Source organism: Scyliorhinus torazame, chromosome 21 (genome assembly GCF_047496885.1).
Source record: "Scyliorhinus torazame isolate Kashiwa2021f chromosome 21, sScyTor2.1, whole genome shotgun sequence".
NCBI classification, from domain to species: Eukaryota; Metazoa; Chordata; class Chondrichthyes; order Carcharhiniformes; family Scyliorhinidae; genus Scyliorhinus; species Scyliorhinus torazame.
In genome coordinates, this window is record NC_092727.1 from 129,031,254 (window position 1) to 129,044,534 (window position 13,281).

At 45.4% G+C, this 13,281-nt stretch overlaps 2 protein-coding genes across 7 annotated transcripts in view; one reads left to right on the plus strand and one right to left on the minus strand.

The window, feature by feature from the left end:
* The window catches only part of LOC140398652 (sorting nexin-11-like), a 166,254-nt gene that overhangs the window by 33,706 nt on the left and 119,267 nt on the right, over nucleotides 1–13,281 (minus strand). The window lies entirely within an intron of this gene.
* Nucleotides 2,488–13,281, plus strand: part of LOC140398651 (uncharacterized protein C17orf113-like) — a 50,697-nt gene continuing 39,903 nt past the window's right edge. The window contains exon 1 of the mRNA XM_072487559.1: nucleotides 2,488–2,570. Within this exon, the coding sequence (XP_072343660.1) occupies nucleotides 2,558–2,570 (13 nt within the window). The 5' untranslated portion in view covers nucleotides 2,488–2,557. The remainder of the gene's footprint in view (nucleotides 2,571–13,281) is intronic.

Here is a 13,281-nt window from a genome sequence, read left to right on the forward strand (position 1 = left end):
TCATTGGGGAAGTTCATACTCCCATAGGATTGTGGGATAGTCATTAGTCCCCAGCCAATCGTCAGTAGGCAGGTTATAACAGCTTTGTGAAGGGTAGGTCATGCCTCACAAACCTTATTGAGTTCTTTGAGAAGGTGACTGAACAGGTAGACGAGGGTAGAGCAGTTGATGTGGTGTATATGGATTTCAGCAAAGCATTTGATAATGTTCCCCACGGTAGGCTATTGCAAAAAATACGGAGGCTGGGGATTGAGGGTGATTTAGAGATGTGGATCAGAAATTGGCTAGCTGAAAGAAGACAGAGGGTGGTGGTTGATGGGAAATGTTCAGAATGGAGTACAGTCACAAGTGGAGTACCACAAGGATCTGTTCTGGGGCCGTTGCTGTTTGTCATTTTTATCAATGACCTAGAGGAAGGCGCAGAAGGGTGGGTGAGTAAATTTGCAGACGATACTAAAGTCGGTGGTGTTGTCGATAGTGTGGAAGGATGTAGCAGGTTACAGAGGGATATAGATAAGCTGCAGAGCTGGGCTGAGAGGTGGCAAATGGAGTTTAATGTAGAGAAGTGTGAGGTGATTCACTTTGGAAGGAATAACAGGAATGCGGAATATTTGGCTAATGGTAAAGTTCTTGAAAGTGTGGATGAGCAGAGGGATCTAGGTGTCCATGTACATAGATCCCTGAAAGTTGCCACCCAGGTTGATAGGGTTGTGAAGAAGGCCTATGGAGTGTTGGCCTTTATTGGTAGAGGGATTGAGTTCCGGAGTCGGGAGGTCATGTTGCAGCTGTACAGAACTCTGGTACGGCCGCATTTGGAGTATTGCGTACAGTTCTGGTCACCGCATTATAGGAAGGACGTGGAGGCTTTGGAGCGGGTGCAGAGGAGATTTACCAGGATGTTGCCTGGTATGGAGGGAAAATCTTATGAGGAAAGGCTGATGGATTTGAGGTTGTTTTCGTTGGAGAGAAGAAGGTTAAGAGGAGACTTAATAGAGGCATACAAAATGATCAGGGGGTTGGATAGGGTGGACAGTGAGAGCCTTCTCCCGCGGATGGATATGGCTGGCACGAGGGGATATAACTTTAAACTGAGGGGTAATAGATATAGGACAGAGGTCAGAGGTAGGTTCTTTACGCAAAGAGTAGAGGCCGTGGAATGCCCTACCTGCTACAGTAGTGAACTCGCCAACATTGAGGGCATTTAAAAGTTTATTAGATAAACATATGGATGATAATGGCATAGTGTAGGTTAGATGGCTTTTGTTTCGGTGCAACATCGTGGGCCGAAGGGCCTGTACTGCGCTGTATTGTTCTATGTTCTATTGACATCCCCGTTGCTCCTTCTTGGCCTTTTGTGGGTCCCACGTTGCCTGGTCTTGCCCAGGTCAAGTCCCCAGTGCCACCGTCCGCTTCCTTGGTGCTCCCGCTCCTCTTGTGGCTTGTTCTTGGCCTTTTGTGGGCCCCACATTGCCTGGCCGTACCCAGGATGGATCCCTGGTGCTCTTGCTGCTCTTCTGGCATTCCTGCTCCTCTCACTCTTCCTTCTGGGCCTTTTGTAGGCCCCATGTTATTTAAACGGGTCTCAGTGCTCCCGTCCTGACTGCTTCACTGCAATGCTGACTGCAGGACACCGTTCCCGGACTGCAATAACCTTTGACGAAGCACCTTATCAAATGCCTTCTGAAAATGTAAGTATAGTATATCCTGCAGTTCCCCTTATCCACAGCACCTGTTACTTCTTCAAAGAACCCCAATAAATTAGTTAAACAAAATTTGCCTTTCACAAAACCATGTTGACTCTGCCTGATTACATTGAATTTATCGGTGCCCTGGTATAACATCTTTAATAATGGCTTCTAGTATTTTCCCTATGACAGATGTTAAACTAACTGGTTTATATATTCCTGCTTCCCTCCTTTTTTGAATAATGGAGTCACTTCAGCTAGTTTCCAATCTAATGGAAACTTCCTCGAATCCAGTGAATTTTGGAAAATTTGACCATTTGAAAAATAAACCATTGGCTTGTCTCACTGAGTCTCTTTCCTCATCAGAAAGAGCTTCCTCCCTAAATCTTGCCTTTTTGGCTGTGTTTGGATATTCCCCCACTAACTGTCCTATGTCCGATGTGAAGTGTCTCAGCCTATTAACGACACTAGGTGATAGCGGCTGAGTTTAACTTGCGAAGGGTGACCATGTAGATGATATAGGCTCTTGTGAATCTGTATTTCAGCAAAGCCCAGCAGTTTATGTGCTGTAATTCAAGAGGGAGTAAAAAAAATAAACATTTCACCTTTCAGGGAAAAGAAATTCCTGCATAAGTTGTTGGACTGGCTTCTTTTATTAAAACAATCTTGAAAAACCGCTGCTGGCTTTGTTTAGCTTCACACTGATTAGGCTGTACGTTGCTGTGTGTCAGTTTTACCCTCCCCCTGGCAGGAAGTTTAAGATTAATTCTGTCTGCTCTAATTCCAGACAGGATGTGATCTAAACAGATAAAACAGACTCCACATTATTAACTGTGTGCGAGTCTCTTGCAGTCGGTGTATAGGAGCATCAGATGCATTACCGAGGTGAGTCAAACAGGCTTTCCAATGTTCCTGATCAGCAGCACACCGAGCGGGATGGGGGATTGGGGTGTTCCACAACAATGTGTCTGCAAAAGCAGTCAAGCTAAGGTCTCTCTCTGGTGGAGGAAAAGAGGGGGGGAAGCAAAAGAGCAAAACTCAAATGGGTAACCAGACACCTTTCTGCAGTTACGTGAAGGGAGAGTGCAAATCAAGGCACCTATTTTCAGCTAACAAAATGTTTTAGCCATGGCTCTCGCCTCAAAGTCAAGGGATTATGGGTTCAAGTCCCACTGAGCACATTAATCTAGACGGTACTCCAGGAAGGTTGGAGATATTGGCTTTTGAGTAAACCAAGACATCATCTGCCCTCTCAGGCGGATGTGAAAGATCCCATGTCACTATTCAGGGAGGAGCAGCAAGATTCTCCCCAGTGTCCTGGCCAATAATTGTCCCTCAACCAACACTGTAAGCAGATTTGCACATTATCGGTTTGACGCAGCTTGTTGTGTTAAACTGGCTGCCATATTTTCCGACACTCAATAGTGACTACATTTCAAATGTACTTAATCGACTGCAAAGCAATTTGTAAAGCTGTAAAGTGTCGTGAAATGATTAAAATCGATATGCAATGAAAATCACAGCATGGAAGAAGGCCAGCCATCCCAACGTTCCAATGCTGGTTCCTTGAAAGGGATATCTACTTGGACCTGTTCCACTGGCCTTTCCCCATAACCATACAAAATTTCCCCCATTTCAGTATTACTGAATTTGCTTCCATCATCCTTTCTGGGAATGCCTTCACGTCAGAAGTTGTTGTGTGAAATAAATTGTGATCCCACCTGTTTCTTTTGCCAATCTCCTTAAATCTGACTGAGTCCCCCACAAAATGACCCTTCTTCCCACAGGAAACGGAATCTCTTTAGTTATTCTATCAAAACCCATCATGGTTTTTAACACTTTGACCAAATCTCTTAACCTTCCTTGTTCTAAGGAGAACAACCCTAGTCTCTCCAATCTTTCCACATAACATAATTCCTTCTTTCTGCTTTTATCGAGTAGGGATGCCTAGGCTTTGGGGCTGCATTGTTTGGTGCTGATGAAGATGTTCCACATTCAGAAGCATTGAATATCTTCTTTTTTTGTGTGTGTTAAATTTAGAGTACCCAATTCATTTTTTTTTCCAATTCAGGGGCAATTTAGCGCGGCCAATCCACCTAGCCTGCACATGTTTGGGTTGTGGGGGCGAAACCCACGCAAACACGGGGAGAATGTGCAAACTCCACACGGACAGTGACCCAGAGCTGGAATCGAGCATTGAATATCTTCAATCCAATCCTCGCCTCAAACTCCACACGGACAGCGACCCAGGGCCGGGATTCAAACCCGGGTCCTCAACGCCACAGTCCCAGTGCTAACCACTGCACCACATGCCGCCCTCCTCCTGCACTCTTCTGACCTCCAACCTTTTCCCTCTTTACCCCACCATGGGGTAGCATTCAACTGCCTCAGTCCTACTCTCCCCTTTCTCTATTACTACAGTGACTACACTTCTAAAGCATTTCATTAGCTCTGTTATATCTTGAGGTCATGATAGGCACTGTACAAATGCACTCCTTCCTTCTTTTCACTTCAAGCCCCAATCTTCTCAACCTCCATTGTTTCAGCCAAGCTCTGATCAACTCCTCCTTCATGACTTGCTTCCTTTCCCCTGACCCACTTCCATTTGTGAAGAGCCTTGGGATATTTTCATGGCGTTAAATTGGATTTATGAATGGGAAATCATGTTGAGGAACCTGTTGGGTTTTTTTTGAGGATGTTACGAACAGAACAGATAAAGGGGAGTTGGTGGATGCAGTGTACTTGGATTTTCAGAAGGCTTTTGAAAAAGTCCCCCACAGGAGTTTTGAGAGCAAAATTAAAGCACATGGGATAGAACGTAATATACTGGCATGGATTGAGGATTGGTTAACAGGCAGAAAAGAGAGAATATGAATAAACGGGTCATTCTCGCACTGGCAGATTGTGACTAGTCGCGTACTACAGGGATCAGTACACGGGCACCAGCTGTTGACATTATATATCAATGATTTGGATGTGAGGACCAAATGAAATAGTTCCAAGTTTGCGGAATACATAAAGCTAGGTGGGAGTATGTGCTGTGAGAAAGATGCAAAGCAGCTTCAAGGGGATTTGGACAGATTTAATGAGTGGGCAAGAACATAGCAGATTAAATATAATGTAGAAAAATGTGAGGTTATCCACTTTGGTCAGAGGAACAGAGATGTGCAAATTATTTCTTAAATGGTTAGCGATTAGAAAATGTAGATGTACAAAGGGACCTGGGTGTCCTTGTCAATAAGGCACTGAAATCTAACATGCAGGTGCAGCAAGCAATTAGGAAGGCTAATGATTAGTCTTTATCGCAAGATCTGAGTGCAGGGGTAGCAAAGTCTTGCTTCAATTGTAAAGTCTTGGTTAGGCCGCACCTGCCATACTGTGTGCAGCTGTGGTTCCATTACTTTAGGTGGGATCAGTAAGAAGTCTGACAAGACCAGGTTAACGTTCAACAGGTTTGTTTCGAATCACTAGCTTTCGGAGCACAGCTCCTTCATTTATGAGGGATATTATTGGAATAGAGGGAGTGCAACCAAGGTTCACCAGATTTGTTCCCGAGATGGCTGCAATATCCAATAAAGAGGGATTGGGGAAATTGGGCCTGTATTCTCTAGAGTTTCAAAGAATGAAAGATAATCTAATTGAAACTAACAAAATCCTTAAAGGGATAGGTGCAGGTAAGATGTTTCCCCTTGTTGGGAACTTGGATACAATTTCAAAATAAGAGGGAAGCCACTGAAGACCGAGGTGAGGAGGATTTTCCTTACTCAGAACATTGTGCATCTCTGGAATTCTCTAGTGCAGAAAGACGGTGGGAGCTCAGTCACTGAGTATGTTTAAAACAGTTGTTGACAGATTTCTAAATGCCAATGATGTGAAAGAATATGGGGATAGAGTTGGAAAAAGACATGGCAATGGATGTTCAGCTCCATGACGATGACAAACTGGGGCAGGGTGCCTGCTTTCTCCCTCCCCCCCCCCTCACTCTATTAAATGTAGCTGCTACTTTTCACGTGTCAGAAGGCTGTGGGTTCATGTCCCACTCCAAAGACTTGCGCACAAAATTGAGGCTAGGACAGTGCAGTAGGGAAGATGTGCTGCACTGTCAGGGGTCCTGTCTTAAAACAAGAACCTGCCTGCCTTCTCAAATGGACATAAAATATTCTGAGGCATTATTTCGAAGAAGAGCAGGGGAGTTCTTCTTGATATCCTGGCCAAGTTTATATCTCAACCAATATCACGAAAAAGAAATGACACAGTCAATAAAAACTTTAACAATTTACTGCGTATCGGAGCTTGCTGTGTGAAAATAGGCTACCATGTTCCTACATTGCAAGTGACTACATTTCAAACTTACTTCAGGAATGTCCTAAGGTCGTAAAAGGTACAATATAAATGCAAATGTTTCTTTCTTTCATGCTCTTTCTTCTCACCCTCCTCTCCTCTCCTCTCCTGAAGACACTCATGCTGGAGTATTCCTACATGGAGCCTAGCTAGTGTTCCACCCATCATCCTCTGCTCGAGAGGCTGATGGCCATACATTCAATGGTAATTTTCAAAAGGGAATTTTACATTAAAAGGAAAAAGCAGCATGACAATGGGGAAAAGAGCAGTGGAGTTGGACTAAATGGATTGGTCTTCCAAAGAGCTGACACAGGCAGGCCGGACTGAATAGTCTATTTTTCCACTTCAAGATTCTATGATATGTGAGCCTGCACATACAGGCTGGGGGTTCCTACTTTTAACGGGCAGGAAACTGTGAACTGACAAGCAAACCTTGCCTTGCATGTCAGTGGGCGATGAGGCCTTGGAGGTAGAGTAAACATACCCAGCACACATACAGCGATCTCTGGATAATGTCTAGAAGCATGAACCCTGGCTGATCTTTTAATCTCCAAGGCTGGCACGGTGGTTAGCACTGCTGCCTCACAGCGACAGGGACCCGGGTTCAATTCCGGCCTTGAGACAAAGTCTGTGTGGAGTTTGCAGGTTTTCCCAGTGCCTGCGTGGGTTTCCTCCGGGCGCTCCGGTTTCCTCCCACGGACCAAAGATGTGCAGGTTAGGTGGATTGGCCATGCTAAATTGCCCCTCAATGTGCACGTTAGGTTATGGGGTTACGGGGATGGGGGAGTGGGCATGGGTAGAGTGTTTATTTGAAGGGTCGGTGCAGACTCAATGGGCCAAATTGTCTCTTTCTGCATTGTAGGGGTTCTATGATTCTGAAATTAATTCTTTTTTTGTTAAATTTAGAGTACCCAATTATTTTTTTTCCAATTAAGGGGCAATTTAGCGTGGCCAAACCACCTATCCTGCACATCTTTGGGTTGTGGGGTGAGATCCACGCAGACACGGGGAGAATGTGCAAACTCCACACAGACAGTGACCCGGGGCCGGGATTGAGCCCGGGTCCTTGGCGCCGCGAGGCAACGGTGCTAGCCACTGTGTCGCCCTAAAATTAATTCTAATGCTCCAATTGTCACTTTGACCGGCATCAGCACAGTTCACAGGTGAACTCAGTGGTTCAGTGCCTGAAATGTGCTGCCTGAAAGGGCGCTGGAAGCAGATTCCGTACTGCAGTAACTTTTTATCGGCGGCACAGTAGCACAGTGGTTAGCACTGTTGCTTCACAGCAATAGGGTCCCAGGTTCAAATCCCAGCTGGCATCACTGTCTGTGCGGATTCTGCAAGTTCTCCCCGTGTCTGTGTGGGTTTCCTCCGGGTGCTCTGGTTTCCTCCCACAAGTCCCGAAAGACGTGCTGTTAAGTAATTTGGACATTCTAAATTCTCCCTCTGTGTACCCGAACAGGCGTCGGAATGTGGCGACTCGGGGCTTTTCACAGTAACTTCATTGCAGTGTTAATGTAAGCCTACTTGTGACAATAGAGATTATTAATTCATTGAATAAATACTTTAAGATGAAATATTTATGACATTACAGAGAAAGAGCAGGTGGGTTTGATTGGACAGCAAGAGCTGGCACCAGAATGATGGGTCAACTGCCCCCTTCAGTGCTTTCAGCTGGATAGGCCCCAAGCTCTGGAATTCGCTCCCTAAACCTTGCCACCTATCTCACTTCCTTTGAGTTACTCCTTTTTTTAAATAGAATAACAGATACCCGGTGTGAGTTACAGACTGGAATCTAATCGAGGGGTTCAGGGTGGTTTATATATAGAACAACAGATACCCGGGAGTGAGTTACAGACTGGAATCTAATCGAGGAGTTCAGGATGGTTTATATACAGAATAACAGATATCCGGGAGTGAGTTACAGACTGGAATCTAATCGAGGGGTTCGGGGGGGTTTATATATAGAACAACAGATACCCGGGAGTGAGTTACAGACTGGAATCTAATCGAGGGGTTTGGGGTGGTTTATATATAGAATAACAGATACCCGGGAGTGAGTTACAGACTGGAATCTAATCGAGGGGTTTGGGGTGGTTTATATATAGAATAACAGATACCCGGGAGTGAGTTACAGACTGGAATCTAATCGAGGGATTCGGGGTGGTTTATATATAGAATAACAGGTACCCGGGAGTGAGTTACAGACTGGAATCTAATCGAGGGGTTTGGGGTGGTTTATATATAGAATAACAGATACCCGGGAGTGAGTTACAGACTGGAATCTAATCGAGGGGTTCAGGGTGGTTTATATACAGAATAACAGATACCCGGGAGTGAGTTACAGACTGGAATCTAATCGAGGGATTCGGGGTGGTTTATATATAGAATAACAGGTACCCGGGAGTGAGTTACAGACTGGAATCTAATCGAGGGATTCGGGGTGGTTTATATATAGAATAACAGGTACCCGGGAGTGAGTTACAGACTGGAATCTAATCGAGGGATTCGGGGTGGTTTATATATAGAATAACAGGTACCCGGGAGTGAGTTACAGACTGGAATCTAATCGAGGGGTTTGGGGTGGTTTATATATAGAATAACAGATACCCGGGAGTGAGTTACAGACTGGAATCTAATCGAGGGGTTTGGGGTGGTTTATATATAGAATAACAGATACCCGGGAGTGAGTTACAGACTGGAATCTAATCGAGGGATTCGGGGTGGTTTATATATAGAATAACAGGTACCCGGGAGTGAGTTACAGACTGGAATCAAATCGAGGGGTTTGGGGTGGTTTATATATAGAATAACAGATACCCGGGAGTGAGTTACAGACTGGAATCTAATCGAGGGGTTCGGGGTGGTTTATATATAGAATAACAGATACCTGGGAGTGAGTTACAGACTGGTATCTAATTGAGAGGTTTGGGGTGGTTTATATATAGAATAACAGATACCCGGGAGTGAGTTACAGACTGGAATCTAATCGAGGGATTTGGGGTGGTTTATATATAGAATAACAGATACCTGGGAGTGAGTTACAGACTGGAATCTAATCAAGAGTTACTCCTTTGACCTACCTCTCTCTCTAATCAAGCTTTTGGTCAGATGCCCCATATCTTCCAAAATTCTGTAAATTCCAGACAGTTTGGGCAGATTGGAGGGTAGCAAATGTAACCCCGCTATTTAAAAATGAGGGAGAAAACAGGGAATTGCAGACCGGCTAGCCTAACATCAGTAGAAGGGAAAATGGTAGAGTCAATTTTAAAGGATGTGATAACAGGATACACAATATCAACGGGATTAGACAAAGTCAACATGGATTTATGAAAGGAAATTCATGTTTGACACACATACTGGAATTTTCAGGGGATGTAACAAGTAGAATAGATAAGGGTGAACCAGTGGATGTGGTATATTTGGATTTTCAGAAAGCTTTTGATAAAGTTTCATAAGAAGTTAGTGTGCAAAATTAAAGCACATGGGGTTGGGATTAATATATTAGCATGAATTGAGAATTGGTGAGCAGACAGGAAACAGAGAGTAGCAATAAATGGGTCTCTTTTCAAAGTGGCAGGCAGTGACTATTGGGGTCACGCAGAGATCAGTGCTTGGACCCCAGCTATTCACAACATACATCAATAATTTGGATGAGGGAATAAAAAGTAATATTTCCAACAAAAGCAAAATATTGCAGATGCTGAAAATCTGAAATAAAACAGAAATATTGGATAAACTAAGTCGGTCTGGCAGCATCTATGAAGTGAAACAGAGTTAGCGTTTCAGATCTAAATAATCCTTCTATAGAAGTACAGTGTGGTAATATTTCCAAGTTTGTTGACAACATAAAACTTGGTGGGAATGTGAGTGTTGAGGCGGATGGGAGTGGGAGTGGCGGGGAGAATGGGAATGTGAGTGGCGAGGAGGATGGGAGTGTGAGTGGTGGGGAGGATGGGAGTGTGAGTGGCGAGGAGGATGGGAGTGTGAGTGGCGAGGAGGATGGGAGTGTGAGTGGTGGGGAGGATGGGAGAGTGAGTGGCAAGGAGGATGGGAGTGTGAGTGGTGGGGAGGATGGGAATGTGAGTGGTGGGGAGGATGGGGATGAGAGTGGCGAGGAGGATGGGAGTGTGAGTGGTGAGGAGGTTGGGAGTGTGAGTGGTGGGGAGGATGGGAGTGTGAGTGGCGAGGCGGATGGGAGTGTGAGTGGCGAGGAGGATGGGTGTGAGTGGCGAGGAGGATGGGAGTGTGAGTGGCGAGGAGGATGTTAGGAGGCTTCAAGGTGATTTAGACAAGTTGAGTGAGTGGGCAAATAGGTGACAGATACAGTATAATGTGGATAAATGTGAAGTTATCCACTTTGGATGGAGAAATAGAATGGCAGAGTATTATTTAACTAGAGATAAATTGGGAAATGTTGATGTACAAAGGGACCTGGGTGTCCTAGTACAGCAGTCACTGAGAGCAAGCATGAGGGTGCAGCAAACAGTTAGAAATATAAATGGTCTGTTGGCCTTCACTACAAGAAGAGTTGAGTACAGGAGCAAGGATTCTTACTGCGACCGTACAGGGCCTTAGTGAAGCCACACATGGAATATTGTGTGCAGTTTTGGTCTCCTTATCAAAGAAAGGTTATACTTGCCATCGAGGAAGGGCAGCGAAGGTTCACCAGTCTGATTCCTCACTTGGCAGGTTTGTCGTGTGAAGAGAGATTGGGTTGACTGGGCTTGTGTTCACTGGAACTTAGAAGAATGAGAGGGGATCTCATTGAAACATTCAAAATTCGGACAGGGCTGTAAGGACTGGATGCAGGGGCGTTGATTCCTCTGGCTGGGGGGTCTATAAAAGTCTCAGGATACGGGGTCCGCTATTTAGGACTGAGATGAGAAGTTTCTTTACCTAGAGTGGTGACCCTGTGGAATTCTCGACCACAGAGGCTGTGGAGTCAAAGGCACTGAATATATTTAAGAAGGAAATAGATAGATTTCGACACTCGAAAAGTGTCAAGGGCTGGAGTATGGCATTGAGGTGGAGGATTAATCCTGAGCTTACTGAATTGCCCACTCCTGCTCCTATTTTCTCTGTTTCTATGTCTATCTATGCGGCTCGATATGAATTTTTTGATTATGTCTGATTACGCTCTTGTGTAGCTCTTGGGCTATTTAAATAACTATATAACTGCAAGTTGTTGTTTAATGGATCCTTATTCAGCCCAAAGGACTCTCAACATTGTGAATCCCTGGTTCAAATTCCTCTTTTTATGCCCACCGAGGTTTTTGCAATGTTCCTATCTTCAAGGTGCTCTTCTGTTAGCAAGAGCTGAATCTGAAACATGGAACGAATATAAATATCTAAGTTCGCAGCTTTAATAAAATTTAATTGCACTGCAAAATAATTTGCCCTTCATCAGATCTGTGTAACATGAGCCATAAGCAAATGGGCTGTTTAAGCAGGCATGATCTCGGAGTAAATACCTTCTACCCTGTCGACCAACCCCCATCTCGGCTGGCTACTTTAGGTTAAAGAACATATTGCTGTCTACAACAACAATTAGGACACAAAATCACAGAGGTGACAGAGTTCAAACTAGCTGTAAGTGCACTTACTATGGCTTACAAACTCAAAACAATTCCAGTTACTCAGCGAGCCCGGAAATTAGCAGGTCATGACACAAAGGAGGATTAACAGAGTAGAGCGGAGAGGGCGAATTCAGATCAGCTGCATTTAATATTCTGTTTTCAAATGCTTTTCAGTTCACCTCAGGAGAGGAGTTGCTGTTGTAACCTGCTATTCCCAGTGTGTCAGTGCACTCCCGCTGCAGGTTTCCCAGTGCTGAGGGGTGCGCGCAATGGGAAACCCCTGGCGTGACTTAACAGAAATATTTCTAAGTGTCATTCTGGGCGCGATTGGCGGAATGTTTCTCGATGGCTGCATTGGCGACATCGCAGCCCATATTTAACGGTACTTACAATAATAATAATCTTTATTGTCACAAGTAGGCTTACATTAACACTGCGATGAAGTTACTGTGAAAAGCCCCTAGTTGCCACATTCCGACACCTGTTCGGGTACACGGAGGGAGAATTCAGAATGTCCAATTCACCTAACAGCATGTCTTTCGGGACTTATGGGAGGAAACCGGAGCACCCGCAGCCCCGAATAACATCCTCCCCCTGCCCGAGGATAGGCCTTCCCTCGACTGTGGCGGCGCTGGACTGAGTCCGCAGCCGCCATGCCAGGTTCCCGACGGGTGAGACCATGAGAGATCCAGGCCATCGGGAACTCGGCCGATTGGGGGCGGAACATCGGGGGACGGGCCTCAGGCAATGTCCTGAGGCCGTCGATACGTGGCGCGGTGTACTCATAGAGTATGCCGCTTTGGAGGGGGGGGGAGCATCGTGAAAGCGGCGCCGCCCCTGATTTGGTTGTTGTGATGAACGGTTACTGTAACACTGTACCCTTGTCATTATGTAAGGTGACGTCCCCTTTAAGACCGGGCTTGGAACTCTGGGAAACTCCGCCTCCGGCTCCGCCCATCTGGGAGCCATATATAAGGGGCTGCCTTGTGGGCGGCGTAGCTGTTAGCACACGTCGCGGCACCAGTCTAGTTCTTAGTTTATTAAAGCCTTCTTTACCGTTTACACTCTAAGCGTCGTTAATGAGGGTACCACAGTCGTAAACTTGGATTCTCCGGCCATTCACCGAACGCAATTTCGGCGTCGGCGACCGGAGAATCCAGCCCTCTATCTCCATTCTCAGAAAACTTCAAACCAAAAGTGCGATACAGTTGACCACCTTGCCACTCCACAACTGACCACCCACTGAAGGACTGAATCAAGTCCCAGTCCAATGCCCAATTGGTCAGTCAATCATGCCACAGATGCAGTGTTCTCTGCGCATGGAGACCAACTCTACTTGTACATATAAACAGTGGAGCATAGTGCAATCAGATCATTCGACTACGTCTTGGACCGTAATGTGAAAAATGTGTGTGGGGCAGGGCTGCACTGTCAGGGGTGTTGTCTTTCCGAACCGAGGCCCCACACACCCTCTCGGGTACTTGTTAAAATATCCCATCCTATTTCAAATAGAGCAGGGGACTTTTCCCCAGTGTCCTGGTCAATATTTGTCCCTCAATCAACATCACTAAAACAGATAATCTGGTCATTAACTCATATGTGTTTGTGGGAACTTGGTGATTACTGTGCTTCCTACATTTAGACAGTAATTACCCGTCAAAAAGTACCTTATTGGC